Here is an 18605-nt window from a genome sequence, read left to right on the forward strand (position 1 = left end):
ACAAATAGTGGGAGATTCAGGACAGATAAAAGGAAGTATTCCTTCGCATAACACATAGTTAAACTATGGAATTTGCTACCATACGATGTAGTGATGGCCACCAACTTGGATGGCTTTAAAAGGGGATTAGACAAATTCATGTAGGATAAGGCTATCAATGGCATGGCTCTATATTATGTCCAGTACTGAAGGCAGTATGCCTATGTACACCAGTTGCTGGTGAAGCATGACCGGGAGGATGCTATTGCACTCATGTACTATTTGTGGGCTTCCCACAGCCAGCTGGTTGGCCACTGTGTGAACAGAATGCTGGACTAAATAGGCCTTTGGTCTGATCCAGCTTGGCTCTTCTTATGTTCTTCAGTGTGCATAGCATTGCAGCCTAAATCCTTTTCACCCTAGGTGTTTTGCTTTCAGTTAAACATGTGAATGCCCCTTTCTGTACAACTGGTTACTCAATGCAGGGGTGGGCAGATTTCAGGCTTGTCGGGACTACTTTGTAGAACTCCAAGTTCTACCAACCAGGGTCAGGTTCAAAATATGTAGACTTAAAGTCAAAGAACTGGGTAGCTCTAAGCACATTCTAAGCCTAGGAATTTGTTTTCAGTACCAAAACTGAACTGAGCTCACACTAATTTCACACAAAAGTCCCCTCTTGATCACCTCAAGCCTTTTTCATTTCAGCAGCCTACTTTAGGTGGAAAAAGCCACTATGTTATTGTTAACTGTTAAACACTTGGAAGCCAGATAACCCTGCCGATTTACTGCAAATCACCGGGAGTTCTACCAGTAGATCTATCTTCTGCCTACCCCTGACTTAAGGAGTGTGCTGTTTATATGAATCATGGGCAAGACACTAGGAAGGAACACAGAATCAACCATTTTGATTTTTCTTGTTGGAAATCCACAGAATTGCTGGCAAAGTTCTCTTGAGGCAGGCTCAGAGAAGAACTTGGGGTGGTTAAATCCTGCTTCAGATGAGATGTGAGTTTTTAAAGCCCCCCAATTCTTCTCTAGGTAGCATCAATGTGAACTGAAGAATTTCTGTTTCAGTTGCCCTTGACAAACAGAAGTCTCTCAAAACATGTGGGTAACCATATATATTAGGAGCCTCATGTGGCGCAGAGTGGTAGGCGGCAGTATTGCAACCGAAACTCTCTCCACGGCCTGAGTTCGATCCCAGCAGAAGCTGGGTCTTGGGTAGCCGGCTCAGGTCGACTCAGCCTTCCATCCTTCTGAGGTGGGTAAAATGAGTACCCAGCTTGCTGGGGGAAGGGTAGTCATGACTAGGGAAGGCAATGGCAAACCACCCCACTACAGTCTGCCATGAAAACACCAGCGCAAGCAGTGTCCCTCTAGGGGTCAGTAATGACCCGGTGCTTGCACAGGAGGAACCTTTCCTTTCCTTTCCCCTTTCCCTTTCCCTAACCATATATATTGGGAATTAAACATTGCAGCTCTCTGTTTTGTCTTGCCTGGGTTTTATTGCTGTCTAATTGATCCTCCTGGGTTTTTTTTGTGGTGAATTCCTGACCTCTCTTGCATACCTGCCAGCTAGGATGGTCAGGTGTCCTCTTTTACAGAGGCCAGTCTTGTATTTGAAGGGCTACCAGAGGATCATTCTCTATTTATTGTTGACCTGGTGTTGAACGGGGTACGGCTACCCTTGAAAGACCAGGTCCACAGCCTGGGGGTCATTTTGGACTCCCAGCTGTCAGCTGTGAGCCAGACAGCGCTGTATCAACTCCATCTGATACAGCGGCTGCGCCCCTTCCTTCCCGACCATCTGCTCCCATCGGTATTACATGCCCTGGTCTCCTCTCGTTTAGACTACTGTAATGCGCTCTACGTGGGGTTACCCCTGAAGACGGTTCGGAAGCTGCAGTTGGTACAGAACACGGCGGCTTGCCTGATTAAAGGCAGCCGCCGGCGAGATCACATCACTCCGGTGCTGAAGGAGTTGCACTGGTTACCAGTTGTTTTCCGGGCCAAATTCAAGGTGTTGGTTTTGACCTTTAAAACCCTATATGGTTCCGGCCCAGCCTATCTTAAGGAGCACCTCCAGCAACACCAGACAGGCCGCTTAACAAGATCAGCCTCGGATGGCCTTCTCTCTGTCCCATCAGCCAGGACAGCTAGACTGGTGGGGACGAGGGAGAGGGCCTTTTCTGTGGTGGCCCCCACTCTGTGGAACTCCCTCCCTAGGGAACTCCGCCATGCCCCCTCTTTAATGAGCTTCCGCTGTGCATTAAAAATGTGGTTGTTCAGGCAGGCATCTGGGGTGGGTTAGGGTATTTTAGAAAATGTTTTTATTGTAGAATTTTATTGTTTTAAACTGTTTTATTATAATGAAAGAAAGAAAGAAAGAAAGAAAGGGAATCACAATAACGGAGGCCCATCAACAGTTAGCACCTGAACAGGCAGGCACAGAGGCCATGTGGTTACAGTCTTCCACACTATGGTGAAATGTTCTGTTTCCATTTAAATCATAATTATTATTTTTAAATTTGCATCTATACATACAAATTAGCATATGCCAATATTATGCTAATCACTGTCCATTTTTTCTTCTTTTTTGGGGTGAGGCATGTGCTCTCTTTTTTTGCGATTCATAAATGGCCACCCTACAGCCATCCCTGTCCACAAAAGCTTACCTCACTTCCCTTGCCTTATCTGACAAGCAGTGGTGGTGGCGGCAGAAGAGGTTTATCCCTTCCCTCCCACCCTCATTGTCACTCTGATGCAGCATATAGTGTGCAGAAGACCTGGGGGTCTTCAACAAGAACAACAAATCTTCTCTCTTTCCCCTATGGTTCCCCCTGTTATGCCACTGTTGCTTCCACCACTTTACAGGTAAAGGAAGAGAAAGGGAGAGTGTGTGGGAGAGTTTTAGGGATGGGAGGTCATTTTTATGAGCTTCAGACTGGTTCAGAAAAAATGATCCTTATTCTTCCTGATTTGGGCTGGGTGCTGGGAAAGAGGAGAGTAGTGGGAGAGCTTGCTCACCTCTAGAAATCTATTGAGCATTATCTCACTTTGGATCCTAAGCCTCATTTGATGTATATCAAATCTTTGTGGATGGTTTGACCTGAAAAAGTAGGGGAATTAATTCTTTGGATGCATGCTAGAAATGTACATCTCCTGGCTCCAATTTAGTGCATAAATTATGGCTTCACAGCCTTATTATATGGGAGGAACTTTTTAAAAAAATCAAATGTCAAAGTCTTGTCTTGTCTTGAATACCTGTGGTTCCTTCTGAAAAAGTCATAAAATTTCAGGTGATTTTCCAGCTGTGTGGGCCCCTAGGGCCACCTGGCTCAGATACAAAGATTTGTCTTGGTTGCCAAGCATCTTATTGTGAGCTTGGAAAGCCACCATTTCACCATGCCATGGAATTTGGGCTATCAAGCAGCAAATAATGGAATGCCATATAAAGAGAAACAGCTTGGAAACGCTGGATACTATTTGGCAACTGGTTCAAGATGGCTTTGCTCGGTGAAATATGACTTGTTCTTTATCGCCCAGCTGCTCTTGGCCAGCTTTTCCTTCTGTGTTTTTCATCTCTCATTGCTTTCCCCCGCCTATTGTATCTGTGGATAATTCTTTGAGCTGTGGGTGTATGCTCGTTTCTCTTCAATTGTGAGTTGATTTATGTATAGTGGCTAAGCAGCTGAGCTGTCGGACTGAGATATCCCTGGCTGAACTATCACCTCTTACCATGTGGCTTTAAGGAAGCTACTACCCTTTCAGCCATAGCCTCCAGTCTGCTAGATGGGAATGATGATGATGATGATGGAAGCGGCTTTATACCCGGTCAGAGTATTTATCCACCTAGACTGACTGGCAGTGGCTTTCTAGGCTGCAGGCAGAGAGAGGTTTCTGCTATCACTTGTTGCCAGATTCTTTTAACTAGAGATGTCAGGGACTGGACCTTCTGCATGCAAGCATGTGCTTTTCCATTGAGCTATGATCCGTCCATCCCTTCTCCTGTGGCCCCTCCTCCCTCTATGGTCCCCAATACTGATCCTTCTTACTTGGTTGTTGTAAGGAGGATTGCCTCCATGCTCCATCTGCCCTGCCTTGGATAGGCATCAGTCTCTGAGTTTGGAGGCTGACATCTGTCTTGACAGGATTGCACCCTAAGTTGTGGTTGATCTCATATGGAGGTGAAAGCTTCCAAACTATGCCTCATGGCTGCACTGGAGGAGGAGAAAGGGAGGGTGCACAGTGCAGGTGGGGTAGGGGAGGCTGGGCTTGTTCTCAGTTTGGCATGATGTCCGAACCAGTCCAATGTCTCACAACAAATCAGTCCCAAAAGTTGGCAGGTATTCAGTCTCAGTCATACCTTAATCATTAGGCACTATTTCCTGTTGGAACTTTAAATGCTGCCAAACTCTTCCATGGAAATTGGACAAGAAATCATGGGATTTTAGCTGAACTGGGGGGCTAGTTTTTGTAAACAGTTCCCCATCCCTCAAAAAGTATTCCCAATTTTCTCCAGTTTATTTTTCATATGCACAAAAAATGATCATGAGGGGGATTTTTGTAGTTGAACATCATACAACAGCACAAATGTCTAGACATTCATGTGCACCAGAACAGGTTTGCTTCTTTTAACTAAAAAAGAAAAGAAAAAAGAAAAGAAACTTGGAATTCTGCCATTGTTTTTAAATCCAGGTGTTGTTTGGACACGTCAGTGCGCTGCAAGGTGTTTGTTTCAAAACAGTGCATTTTTATGTGCTAAAATGTGGCTAAAACACAAGCCCTGTGCAGGTATCCAGCCTGCTCATGTGAGGGCTACACAGGTTAGGGCACACATGCAAACCTCACCTCCAGTGTCTGCTCAGATGCCAACCTCCCCAGTGTTGACAGTGAATGTCTGAAGGGGGCTTCTACCGGCATTGACTTGAACACGAGTAGAAGCCTCTGTGAGACTGGAAACCCTGAGAAAGAAGTCTCACAATCAGGTAGCAGGTTGTACTTGTGTTCAAGTGAGCATGAGTAGATTCTCCCTTTAGACTTCCTGGCACAACACAGGAAGTAGGCCAGGGACAGGAATGGCAGGAGCAGGGCCTGCGTGTGATACTCCTGCAGCAGGTGAGCAGGCTGAATGCCTGCACAAGGCTAAAGAGTGTGTGCCATGTTCTTTCAAACAAACAAATAAATATCCAAAACCAAAGCAGAAGGAGATCAGGGCAACAATGCGAATAGACATGAAAGGTCTTTTGAAAAGAGTGACAAGCAGGGGTGTTCCACTCTTCAGAACAGCAGGTTTCACATTAAGAACATCAAGCATCAGAAACATTGGGTGTAATACTACATGAAATCCAAGCGTGAGAACCTACGATTTGAAGATCTATGTTTATTTCTAGCCCACATTATCCCTAGAGCTTGGGGCGGATTATGATTTAGAAGCGACACATAAGCAACCAATACTATCTGCCAAAAAAGAACCATGTGCTAAAAAACTGCACTCCATGTTGTCAAGGGCTTAGGTTTGGCTAATATTCCCTGTTCTATCATGAGCGACGTGGTTCCTGGAGATACCAGATTTGATCAGTAATAGTGAAGCATACCCCTTCATGGATCACTGCCTTGTTGTGGTGAAGGGGCTTGCGTAACTCAGTGAAGCCATAAGCTATGCCGTGCAGGGCCACCCAAGATGGACAGGTCATGGCAGAGAGTTCTGACAAAATGTGGTCCACTGGAGAAGGAAATGGCAACTCACTCCAGTATTCTTGCCAAGAAAACCCCATGGAATGTATCACAAGGCTAAAAGAGATGACGCCAGAAGATGGGCCCCTCAGGTTGGAAGGTGTCCAATATACTACTGGGGAAGAGCAGAGGGAATTTCCAAGTAGCACCAGAAAGAGTGAAGCGGCTGGGCCAAAGCCGAAAGGACAGTCAGCTGTGGATATGTCTGGTGGTGAAAGTCCGATGCTGTAAAGAACAATATTGTTTAGGAACCTGGAATGTAAGGTCAATGAATCAAAGTAAGCTGGAGGTGGTCAAACATGAGATGGCAAGATTGAACATTGACATCTTGGGAATCAGCGAACTAAAATGGACAGGCATGGGTGAATTTAATTCAGGTGACCATTATATCTACTACTGTGGGCAAGAATCCCTTAGAAGAAATGGAGTAGCACTCATAGTCAACAAAAGAGTGGGAAAAGCAGTACTGGGGTACAATCTCAAAAACGATAGAATGATCTCAGTACGAATCCAAGGCAAACCATTCAACATCACAGTAATTCAAGTCTATGCCCCAACCAATAAGGCTGAAGAAGCTGAGGTTGATTGGTTCTATGAAGACCTACAACACCTTCTAGAACTAACACCAAAAAAAGATGTCCTCTTCATCATAGGGGATTGGAATGCTAAAGTAGGAAGTCAAGAAATAATGGGGATAACAGACAAGCATGGCCTTGGTGTACAAAATGAAACAGGACAAAGGCTAATAGAGTTTTGCCAAGAGAACACGCTGATCATAGCAAACACTCTTTTCCAACAGCACAAGAGGTGACTCTACACATGGACATCACCAGATGGTCAATATCGAAATCAGATTGATTATGTCCTTTGCAGCCAAAGATGGAGAAGCTCCATACAGTCAGTCAAAACAAGACCTGGAGCTGACTGTGGCTCAGATCATGAGCTGCTTCTTGCAAAATTTTGGCTTAAATTGAAGAACGTAGGGAAAACCACTAAACCATTCAGGTATGACCTAAAGTATATCCCTTATGAATACACAGTGGAGGTGAGGAATAGATTTCAGGGATTAGACCTGATAGACAGAGTGCCTGAGGAACTATGGACGGAGGTCCGTAACATTGTTCAGGAGGCAGCAACGAAATCCATCCCAAAGAAAAAGAAATGCAAGAAAGCCAAGTGGCTGTCTGATGAGGCTTTACAAGTAGCTGAGGAAAGAAGGGAAGCGAAAAGCAAGGGAGAAAGGGGAAGATATATCCAACTGAATACAGAGTTCCAGAGAATTGCAAGGAGAAACAAGAAGGCCTTCTTAAATGAACCATGCAAAGACATTGAGGAAAACAATAGAATGGGAAAGACTAGAGATCTTTTAAAGAAAATCGGAGATCTCAAGGGAACGTTTTGTGCAAAGACGGGCATGATAAAGGACCAAGAAGGCAGGGACCTAACAGAAGCAGATGAGATTAAGAAGTGGTGGAAAGAATACACAGAAGAACTATACAGGAAAGATCTTAATGTCCCTGATAGCCATGATAGTGCAGTCACTGAACTTGAGCCAGACATCCTAGAGAGTGAAGTCAAGTGGGCCTTAGGAAGCATTAGTAACAACAAAGCTAGCGGAGATGACAGTATTCCAGCTAAGCTATTTAAGATCCTAAAAGATGATGCTGTTAAAGTGCTGCACTCAATATGCCAACAAATTTGGAACACTCATCAGTGGCCACAAGACTGGAAAAGGTCAGTTTACATTCCAATTCCAAAGAAGGGCAACGCCAAAGAGAGTTCAAACTACTGTACAATTGCGCTCATTTCACATGCCAGCAAGGTTATGCTCAAAATCCTACAAGCTAGGCTTCAGCAGCATGTGAACCAAGAACTACCGGAAGTACAAGTGGGGTTTCGAAGAGGCAGAGGAACTAGAGATTAAATCGCCAACTTTCGCTGGATCATGGAGAAAGCAAGAGAATTCCAGAAAAATGTCTATTTCTGCTTCATCGACTACGCTAAAGCCTTTGATTGTGTGGATCACAACAAACTGTGGCAAATTCTTAAAGAGATGGGAGTACCAGACCACCTTACCTGTCTCCTGAGAAACTTGTATGAGGGTCAAGAAGCAACAGTAAGAAGCAGACATGGAACAACCGATTGGTTCAAAATTGGGAAAGGAGTATGACAAGGCTGCATATTGTCACCCTGCTTATTTATTTTATATGCAGAGTACGTCATGAGAAATGCCGGGTTGGATGAATCACAGGTCGGAATTAAGATTGCCGGGAGAATTATCAACAACCTCAGATACGCAGATGATACCACCCTAATGGCAGAAAGCGAAGAGGATCTAAAGAGCCTGTTGTTGAGGGTGAAAGTGGAGAGTGCAAAAGCTGGTTTGAAACTCAACATTAAAAAAAAGAAGATCATGGCATCTGGCCCCATCACTTCCTGGCATATAGAAGGGGAAGAAATGGAAGCAGTGACAGATTTTACTTTCTTGGGCTCCAAGATCACCGCAGACGGTGACTGTAGCCATGAAATTAAAAGATGCTTGCTCCTTGGGAGGAAAGCTATGGCACACCTAGACAGCATAGTAAGAAGCAGAGACATCAGCTTGCTGACAAAGGTTTGTATAATCAAAGCTATGGTTTTCCCAGTAGTAACGTATGGCTGTGAGAGCTGGACTATAAGGAAGGCTGAGTGCCGAAGAATTGATGCTTTCGAACTGTGGTGCTGGAGAAGACTCTTAAGAGTCCCCTGGACTGCAAGGAGGTCAAATCAGTCAATCCTAAAGGAAATCAAGCCTGAATGCTCATTGGAAGTACAGATACTGAAGCTGAAGCTCAAATATTTTGGCCACCTAATGTGAAGAGAAAAGTCACTGGAAAAGACCCTGATGCTGGGAAAGATTGAAGGCAAAAGGAGAAGGGGATGGCAGAGGTTGAGATGGCTAGATAGCATCACCGATGCAATGAATATGAACTTGAGCACACTCCGGGAGAGAGTGGAGGACAGGAAGGCCTGGCGTGCCATGGTCCATGAGGTCACGAAGAGTCGGACATGACTTAATGACTGAACAACAATTGAAGCATATAGTCCAATACTCAGTTAGTAGGTAGAAGACCAGCTTTTGACACTAAGTGCAATACTTTTCAGAACCTTTACCCTAGCAAAATTGTTATATTTAGAAAGCTGAATTTTATGACATCTCTGTCTCACTCACTCTCTCTTTCTGTGATATCTCCATGAATGTTTTTATAGGCAGAAAAAGAGAGACAGACACAGACAGAGAGACAGACAGACAGACAGACAGACTCTCTCTCTCTCTCCAATAAAATACCAATAGGGGGAAAAAAAACCCCTCCTATCTCATTAACAGTAATGGGGTGGGGAAGAGAAAACTCAGGTTTCCTAAAGGTAGCCCTTCTTTTATACTTGAAAAACCACAGTATTGGATCTTTTTCAGTGGCTAGGATGTCTCTTCATCAGCCAAATGATGGCTTCTCTCTAACCCTGAGCATGGACTGACTCAGATGGCAAAGTAAGGTCAACTGAATAAGCATTTCCTGAACAGCTTGTTTTCCTTGGAGATCTTCCACTCAAGCAATAACTACTAGACCTGACCTTACACGGAACATTAATTTTATTGCTGGCAGCCATTAAGTGATACACCCCCAACTGCAGGGTTTAGTCTAGAGGCCAATGGACCTGTGTCCACATCGCAAAAAGCAAAAACGAAAAACTGTGCCAACACAATAAGAACTAATTAATTAGTACACTCGTTGGCATTTCTGGCAGAGCATTTCAAGGACAGAATCAGTATATGGAATGAATGGCACTCTCTCACCCTGAGAGGTAGTCCCTCTGGGTCATGGTTGAGGCCCATTGGGTGGAATGGTGTGGGGAATCTTGCATTGCCCCTGCCTGCTACCCAAGCTGGCTCTGTGAATAAACAGAGGACTTCAGGTCTCTGAGACTGTCAATCCAGAAAGTACTGTGTTGACTCAGAATCCCAGGAGCTTAATGCTTAAAGGCTGATCAAAAGCTTGAATATCATGGCTGCTAACAGAGTTAAAATACACATATAATTTCACACACAACACTATACCATAATTTAGCATGCCACGGAAGAGCTGTGGTGGGCCTCAGCTTGCCAGCTCCCCACTCCTCCTCTAGCATGACTATAAGGAGGAGTTCAGAAGCTTTTGCTTCTGTTTTCAATCAACCAGAGCTTATCTTGAACTCTGAAGCAGGATGAACTGGTTGAACTATGGTTCATTGAAACAAGGCAACTGCAAACCATAGTTTATGAAGCTGGCTTGCTTCAACAAACCATACTTAAGATTAACTACAATTTAGGACAGCTTTCCCCAACCTGGTGCCCTCCAGATATTTTGGACTACAATGCCCAGCATTCCCAACCACTGGCCTTGCTGGCTGGGGCTGATGGGAGTTGTAGTCTGAAACATCTGGAGGGCACCAGGTTGGGGAAGGCTGGTTTAGGGTTGGGATGACATGCTAAACTGTGGTTAATCTAAAATGGAAGTGGAAGTCTCCAGTATCCTCCTCCTCCTCATAGCCACACTGGAGAAGGAGAGAGAGGAGTGAGCCCAAGGTTTACTGTGGGCTTCTCCTTGTAACACTAAACTATGGTAACTATAGTTTAGCATTATGAGAGTATATGGCCATGGTGATGACGACTGTGTAGGTACCCTGCAGATTTGTCTAATAGATTTTCCCTCTACCCAAGGAACCCTGGGAACTGTAGCTCTGTCAGGACTCTTAGGGATCTAAGCTGCAATGCCCAGAATTTCTTCAGGGAATTAATGAGAATTGATGTAATATAAAACTAAATTTTTAGTGCAGATATCCCTTATAATTTATATTGATGAACCAGTTCTTATGCCAATTAGGTTCTAGCTGCGATTGCTGGGATCCTGCAAAACCTCACTCTCTTTTGGGGCAAACCCAGGGATGCTTGCACATCTCCAGCAGGGACAGCCCAAGACTCTGTGCTGCCTCAGGCAGAGGGAAAAATGGTGCCCATAACTCATACCATGTACTGAAGCCGGCTGGATATGCAGTTCAGTCGTCCTTCAACGCTAGTGATGAGATAATGTCCTCCACCACACCTGAGGCTGCAGGCTACTTTAGGGGCTACAGGAAAGGTTGTGCAGCATACACACCTTTTTGCTCAGACAGAAGAGAACAGCTGGGGAGTTTAGGAGCAACAGCCCAGAGGCTGCCACCAATGCCCTCCAGAATCTGCTGCCTGATAAAAATCCACTCATTTGGTTCCATTGCAGATTTCTCCAACATCCCTACTTTAAAGTCCTAATTTTTTTGGGACCGAGATACCATATTAATCCCATATCAATCTGCCCTTGCTCTAAGATCTTCTGTTGAAAGTTCCAGATGCCTTCTTTATCAGAAGGCCATTATTTCACAACACAGGAAAAGGTTTCCTCAGCAGTGGCAGCCTTTTCCCTGGAGAGGCTTGACATTGCAACCTTTTTGGAGCCAGGCAAAGTACATTCTTATTCAACCAGCCATTTTAACGTTGTCATTTTAGTTGTTTTAAAGACGGAAAGTGTCTGTGATGTGATTCAATGGGTTGTAGGCTGCCCTGAAATCTTAAATCACACCCATTCTGTTCAATTTTAATCTGTTCTGAAATAGATGCAGAGAGGCATGAATGGGACTCCCATTTGGAGGGTGGACGGGGTAAATTGTTCTGGCAGAAGCAATGCAGAGTTTGGTGGCTACCATTTTTCTCCAGAATGCCTCAGACATTGCAGTATTACAGGGCATTTGTGTGTGTGTGTGTGTGTGTGTGTGAGTGTAGAAATTGAAAGCTGCCTCACAAAAATGACAGCCCCCACTTGGCAGTCACTTTTTTTTGGTCAGAATGTCTCAGAATATCTGGGGCATTTTGGGGGAAAGAGCGGCTGCTGAATTCAACACTCCTGCTGCAGCTGGTTGCAAAAATATTGTCAAAAAAAGAAAGAAAAAAGAACAGAAAGAACAAAAACTGTAAGTATCAAAATGAATGTAACCTCAACCAATGAACAAAATTAATGAATTCATAATGAAACAAATTAGTCTTTTAGTAGACAAAATGAATGGAGTTATGAGGCAGGGAAAAAGGTCTTTCACACCCCTAAAAGATAGCAAGCAGCATAGCAATCTCTGCTGCAATTTTTTTTCATTTAACTTCAAAAAGAGTACATAAGGAGAGTTTACTGACACACAGTAATGAGACCACAATTGCTGTCTAATATATTCATGTACATGTCCAACAAACTTTCAGCACAAATGCAGTCAGGTTTTGTCTGTTACTCCATGGCTACAGTTTCCAGCCTTGGCCCATTACTCATTGAATCAGTAATTCAAAACTTAACTGAGTTTTGAGTTAGACAACCTTAGCATAAGAGTAGCATTGCAACCAATTTAACTCCACACCAGAAATACATGTACCTTTACAGTTTCATTATTGCATTGATCACTCTGGTAACTTTATCTATTTCCAGAGACAGACCTCAGCGATGAGTTGCCAGCTGAACAAAAGATGATTGGCAAAACACAAAAAAGAACCACCTATTATGAAAGAGGAGTTTTCCACTTGGGCATTCTTTGAAAAATGCTTGGTGATCTCTCCACATCCTAACAGTAAAATTTTTATTGTTTCCCCTTCATACAGTGATGCTCAGAATGCTTTAGCATCACTTGAATGAATGGATCCAGTTCCCAAGTCTACTGGAATTGATGAGAGTCTTCCCATTGGTGTCAATGAGACTGATATCAGAATCATGGTTCTCTGTGGCCTTCAAGAGGAAGACCATGTAAAAAATTCTTGCAAGCGTCAACAATATGAGAAGATAAGGCAAGGTCAGGTTGTACTTCATAAAAATCTTTTATACCTATTTCTGTCTGAATAGTGATGGCAACTCTGGAAAGAAGAAAATGGAAATCTTTCAACTCGTACAGGTTTCACAGAGGAAGGATGATAGTTTCATGCAAATGGAAGTTCTTTCCTGTCCTAAGACTTTTTTTTAACAGCACACATCTTATGCATGTCTATTCAAAAGTAAGCACCATAGAGTTTAATGGGTAAGTGTATAAAGGACTGCAGCATAAATCAGGGCCAGATAACTTGATGTAAGTATTAGCCATTACTTCCTATTTTCTCCACATTCCAGCCTTTATGTACATTTTGTCCACTTGATCCATGTGGAGAAACCTGTTCTGGATAAGCAAGATAATCAGTGCACAGCTATAGCAAGAGAGGGCCAAATAATTTTAATTCAGTAGAAAAAAATCTTGCAATAATTGATGACGCTCCAATTTTTATACAATTTTGGTGCTCCAACTTGTGCAAGTTTTATAGCTCTTTCTTTTAAAACATTATTTCTGCAATTGACGCAGAAGTGTGCACAGTTTTAAAGGACATTCTTTTGGAACATTGTTTCTACTTCTTAAATTCATCTAAGACTTTTTGAATTGATACAATACATGGGAAAGACCATGGGGGCAGCACACATGTCCATATTTCTCACAGTTAGGACATACCTTGAACACCTATTGATAATTGAGGACAAATCCTTGTCAGCAGTGTGTGGCTCTTAGAGATGGAAATAACCAACATGTTAACAATTCAGCTTAAGAATAAGATATTAGAAACTACTTAATATTGCAACAGATAGCTTGGTCTAGATTTTGGAATGGTTTGGGTCCTGGCTGGCAATAGTATAAAGGAACATAGAAAGATGCCTTATACCAGGTCAGAGTATTGTCTACTCAACCCAGTACTATCCACTCTTACTGTCAATGGGTCTACAGAGGATTTTCACATTACCTTCTGCTGCCTTGAGTGGCATTTTTCTTGATAGAAAGGAGGGGTACAAATCAAATCAAATCAATCACTGATCCTTTCAAGTTAGGGGTGCACAGCCTTTTCATCTCCAAGGGACACATACCATGTTGGGTCAAGGAATGCATGCGTGCACACACGCATGCATGCATGCACACACGCATGCATGCGTGCACCCCCCCCAATCTATTTATCTATCTAAAATTATTTCTGGGCTGCCTTTAAGTGTGGAATGCTCACAGAGATCCTGATACAGATCACCTTTCCAATGGAGAACCTCCTCTCCACACCCTCTGCCAGTGTTCCTGATGCAGATCACTCTATCCTGACTACTGCTACCAGAGAGGAAAGAAGGATCTGTATCAGGACCGCTGGGTTAAGGAAATTGGCAGCAGGGGATTCAGGGCACCCTTGGTGGCCACAATAAAGGCCTTGGGGGCTGCATGTGGGCTTTGGGCCACAGGTTGTTCTCTGTTTTAACTAGAGATACTGGGAACTCAACCTGAGATCTTTTGCAGGCAAAGCATGCACTCTTCCCCTGAGCTGTGGTACATTTCCATCCACGCAGTCACAGGCATACCTATACAGCAAAATGGGCATGTAAGGCAATGTGGCACCCAATTCTTGACAGATTTAAATGTACTATAGTGCAGCTCTAAAGAGTTGCCAGGTGCAGCATGTTGTACCTTTCCATTTAGAGAGTCTTTTTTGGCTGCTGGTGATGGGGATATCACCAAACACAGTAAAAGTATGAGAGAAGGAGCTGGGAAGTAGTTAAAAGGCATAATATTTTTGAAAAGGAAAACTCATTACAGCTTTGAGGAGTGGGGAGGGGGGGAGATGCTGAACACAGAGCAAATGATGTGCTTTACTCAGTCTTTGAGTTCTGGGATTCAGGAGAGTAAGCCACTTTTAATAGATTTGTTTTTTTGTCTTTGTTTTGTGGCTTGATCAAACTTTTCATGCACACAGCTCCAAGGGCTGCACCCCCTTCTCCCAGAAGGACTGCTGGGAGAATAGTAGGACTCTTGAATGAGAGAAATAATAGTGGATGTTCAAACTTACTGAAATAGAAACCTCTTTCTCCACAGACAAACTGAAGAGCATCGACCAGCTCAGCACCACAAAGTGTCTCGGGGCCAGCAGCAGCAGACGAACTGGTTAACGTGAGCAAACACAGGCCAAAGTAGAAGAGATGAGCGTAGGACACAGTGAGCATCTTCACCTGCCAAAGGAAATAGAAAGTTCTGCGTCAGAGTTTGCCACTAGACTTCTGAAGCGGGGCCTGCTAACGTGGCCACTAACACATTGCTTCCCCTTTCTCCCCCAAAAGAAGAAATGCATCATAAAAAAGAAGGCATGAATTTGCATAGAATTTGCATATGCTGAATTATAGGTATCTATGTAAACTCAGAAAGAATTACTGTAATTTCAATGAGAATACATCTCAACGTCATGGGGAAGACTGTGACCAGGTGACTAGCGTGCCTGCCTGCCTGCCTGCCTAATCTGCTCTCCAGGTGCTAAGTGTAAATGGGCAGCTGCAAAGCCCCTGCTCTCCCTTCTTATAATTATTTATCTTTAAAATGGACTTGGACTGGATGGTCCCTCAAGCAGAGGATGCCTTTAAATTAGGGCTGTGCACGGACACCCCCCCGCTTCGCTTCAGATGCCACTTCGGACCCTCCAAATCAGCCCCACTTCGACTCAGACCAGTTCAGACCCCCTCTGCTTCGACTCAGTTCTGGATCTGAAGTGAGATTCGGATCTGTGCACCTCTCGGTTTGGGCATTTTCCCATTGACTTGCATGGGAAAACACAAATGGCCATAACTTTTTCAGTTTTCATGATAAATGCATTAAACCTGGAGGCCTCTCTGCTGACATAGAGGGGATCCCACCTTCCAAATTTCAGACAGTTTAGCCCAGGACGTTTTGTACCAGTTGCAGCTGAAATTTGAGCTTTTCCCACAAAAACTCTCAATGAGGAGAGCTATACTTCTCAGCGCTGCGCTGCCTCCTCCCTCCGCTTGCTTGCTTGATTATTTATTTATTTGTTTGTTTATTTATTTATTTATTACATTTATATCTCACCTTTTTTCCTCCTTAAGGAACCCAAGGTAGTGTACATAATCCTCCTCCTCTCTATTTCAGCCTCACAACAACAACCCTGTGAGGTGGGTTGGGCTGAGAGTCTGTGACTGGCCCAAAGTCACCCAGTGAGCTTCCATGGCTGAGTGGGGACAAGAACCCGGATCTCCCAGCTCCCAGTCCAACACTCTAGCCGCTGTGCCACATAGGGATGTACGAAAGGGACTTACCTTGTCCCGCAGCTTTTTTCGCGGGGGGGGGGAGGCGCTTCGCTTCTCCCCCCGAAGTTCATGCGAGGGGGGGGTGTCTTTCTGCCTCGCCCGGCTGAAATTCAGGCGGGGCGGGAGGCGCCCCATCCCTCACCGGCAAAAATCAGGCCGGGTAGAAGTGCCCCGTCTACCCGGCCGCGAAAAAACAAAAAACAAAAACCACCCCCGTGATAGGCTACGTAACGATTAACGTGGCCTGTCACGGCTAGATTTGCAAAGTCAGCCTTGATAGGCTACGTTAATCGTCACGTAGCCTATCACGGGTGACTTTGAAAAAAAAAAAAGCACGTACGCAAATGGCAGCCCCCATAGTGAGCTGCCATTTACGTTCCTTATTTGGTCCCTGTAGTCTACGTAAAGGTTTACGTAGTCTACGGTGAAAATAAGGGCAACGCTATTTGCTATTTGCGTTGCCCTTATTTTCGCCGTAGTCTACGTAAATCTTTACATAGACGACAGGGACCAAATAAGGAACATAAATGGCGGCTCACTATGGGGGCCGCCATTTGCGTACGTGCTTTTTTTTTTTTCAAAGTCACCCGTGATAGGCTACGTGACGATTAATGTAGCCTATTAAGACTGACTTTGCAAATCTAGCCGTGATAGGCCACGTTAATCGTTACGTAGCCTATCACGGGGGTGTTTTTTTTTTTAACTTGTAATGGCGGCAGCGGCAGCCGGTCAAAAGACCAGCTGCCGCCCCCGCCCCTGATGAAGACCCGACGAACCGCCGCCGGGACCCGCTGCCGGGAGGGACATTCGTGAAAGGTAAGTCCCATCCCGGGGTGGTGGGGGTGGTGGTGGGGTGGCGGAGAATTTCACCGCCGATTTCGGGGGGCCGAATGCGTTGGCACTCGGCCCTCCGAAGTTTCAGGGAGAAATTCTCCCCCATCCCTAGTGCCACACTGGCTCTCTTGGCTGCTTGGCTGTGTATGGCCATATTTCCAGGACACAGAGAAGCTAATGGAGGAGTACTAGATTTTTTAAAAGGAGTCTGTTTTGCTGCAATGTGATCCATGCAGGGTTCCACGAGCAGCAAAAATCGCTTCACAGAACATACTTCCTGGTGGGGGTGGGGTGAACACCATCGACTGGCAGGGGCTGCTCAGCCAATAAGAGAGGCTCCCCCCCTTCCTCCTTTCCCCTGAAAGTCCAGATGCACCTGCATTTCAGAAGCAAGGCTCATTGACCACAATGGGAGTTACTTCTGAGTAAACACACATATGCTTGTGCTGGAAAGACAGCAGTAAACACAAAGACAGAAACCAGCCCCCATTTTAACTCACAGAATCCCTATAATGAAGAAGTTTCCTCCTAAGGCAATAAACCAAACAAAGGAGAATTGGAGCCTCAAGATCACGCTGTGCCTTGTCAGTTGAGGAGGTAAATCACTGGTGGAAACACCCCCAAGGATTGCGAGCCGTCTCCTGCTTATGAGGAGACAGCTAGTGAGCTGTGGGGTGTGTGCTGTGTTGCTGGTTGGCTGTCCTTGGCAGCTGACCAGGTAGTAGTAGGAGGAGGAGCATCACTCCCCCACCCGAAATAGCCATCTCCTGCTTGCAAGGAAGAGACAGCTAGCGAGTGGTGGGGACGTGCACCTCGCCTCCTCCTCCTCCTGCCTGGGTGATTCATGGCACTTTTTGCATATAAGTCTATGTGCACATAGACTTCCAATCATCATGCTTTTAAAAACATGGCTATCATGGTGGAGGTGGAGGGACTGGCAAGTGAAGCACGGGTGGGGGGAAGCATCCAGAGAACCCAGCTGAGGGTGGGTTCTCACATCCCTAAGTAACACCATCAGAATGATCTCTGTCTCAGAAACACAGCCATTTTTTCTCCAGTTATTCAATCTTCCCCGCTCCTCCACCACTGTCACTGACTGGAAATTGCTGGGTTACATTCAGCCCTAATTTGGCAACTAGTGTTTCCATTCACCAAAGCTCCCTCCCTTCTCCTCCTCCTCCTCCTCCTCCTCCCTTCCCCCCTCCCTCCTCCTCAACCCCTAACTGAACTTTCTCAGGTTGATACTTTTGGTGCCAGACTGTCTGAGTTGCTCAGAACGAATCACTGAGTTGGATGAGGGTACCTTGTTGCTATTCTGCTCCACCTTGTATCACATGAAGTCATGTGCAGCAGCCCGCTTTGACTTGTTATACGGGCTTCGGACTGAGGTGGTGCACAGCCCTACATTAAATAGGGGGCTGTCCTCTGAAAGCTCTTCAAACAAAGGATTGTCTTCTGTAAGGTAGGACAGATGGCCATTCTATGGCCTGCTCTGGGCAAAAAACCATTCTGTATTGCCTCCTGGCATGTTGTTTTTCTCCCACCTTTCCTTTCCTGCCTCATTTCTGTCCTGATGTCATGTCTTCAGGGTAGACCGCTTGAAAAGTTGACTGAAGTGAAATTTGAAGCACATTTGGGGATGGGTGTCCCCCCACCCTCCACATGTGAAGAATTTCAAAGGGAAGACAGTGTTTTGATAAGAGCCGTGGCATTTCTCGCACGGGTTCTACACATTTCTAAGGGAGAGATTCAGCACCAACTAAAGGGAGTGCATCCTCAGACAACACATAACCACTTTATAGAATTCGCTAGTGATGATGGTAATTTAGATAGCTTTAAAAGAGCACTACACACACACACACACACACACACACACAGCATATCTTC

The 18605-nt window shown here is 44.9% G+C and overlaps 1 protein-coding gene across 8 annotated transcripts in view; it reads right to left on the reverse strand.

The window, feature by feature from the left end:
- The window catches only part of IGF1 (insulin like growth factor 1), a 100221-nt gene that overhangs the window by 70213 nt on the left and 11403 nt on the right, over positions 1-18605 (reverse strand). For all 8 annotated transcript variants that reach the window (XR_014784263.1, XR_014784261.1, XR_014784262.1 and 5 more), the window contains exon 2: positions 14639-14798. Coding sequence is in view for 4 of the 8 variants with exons in the window: in XM_084809606.1 (XP_084665732.1) it covers positions 14639-14798 (160 nt within the window). In the remaining 4 variants the exon portion in view is untranslated. The remainder of the gene's footprint in view (positions 1-14638; positions 14799-18605) is intronic.

The sequence above is a fragment of the Heloderma suspectum genome, chromosome 7, assembly GCF_057233095.1.
Source record: "Heloderma suspectum isolate Gila_16-S chromosome 7, 16-S_ref, whole genome shotgun sequence".
In the NCBI taxonomy this organism is placed as follows: domain Eukaryota; kingdom Metazoa; phylum Chordata; class Lepidosauria; order Squamata; family Helodermatidae; genus Heloderma; species Heloderma suspectum.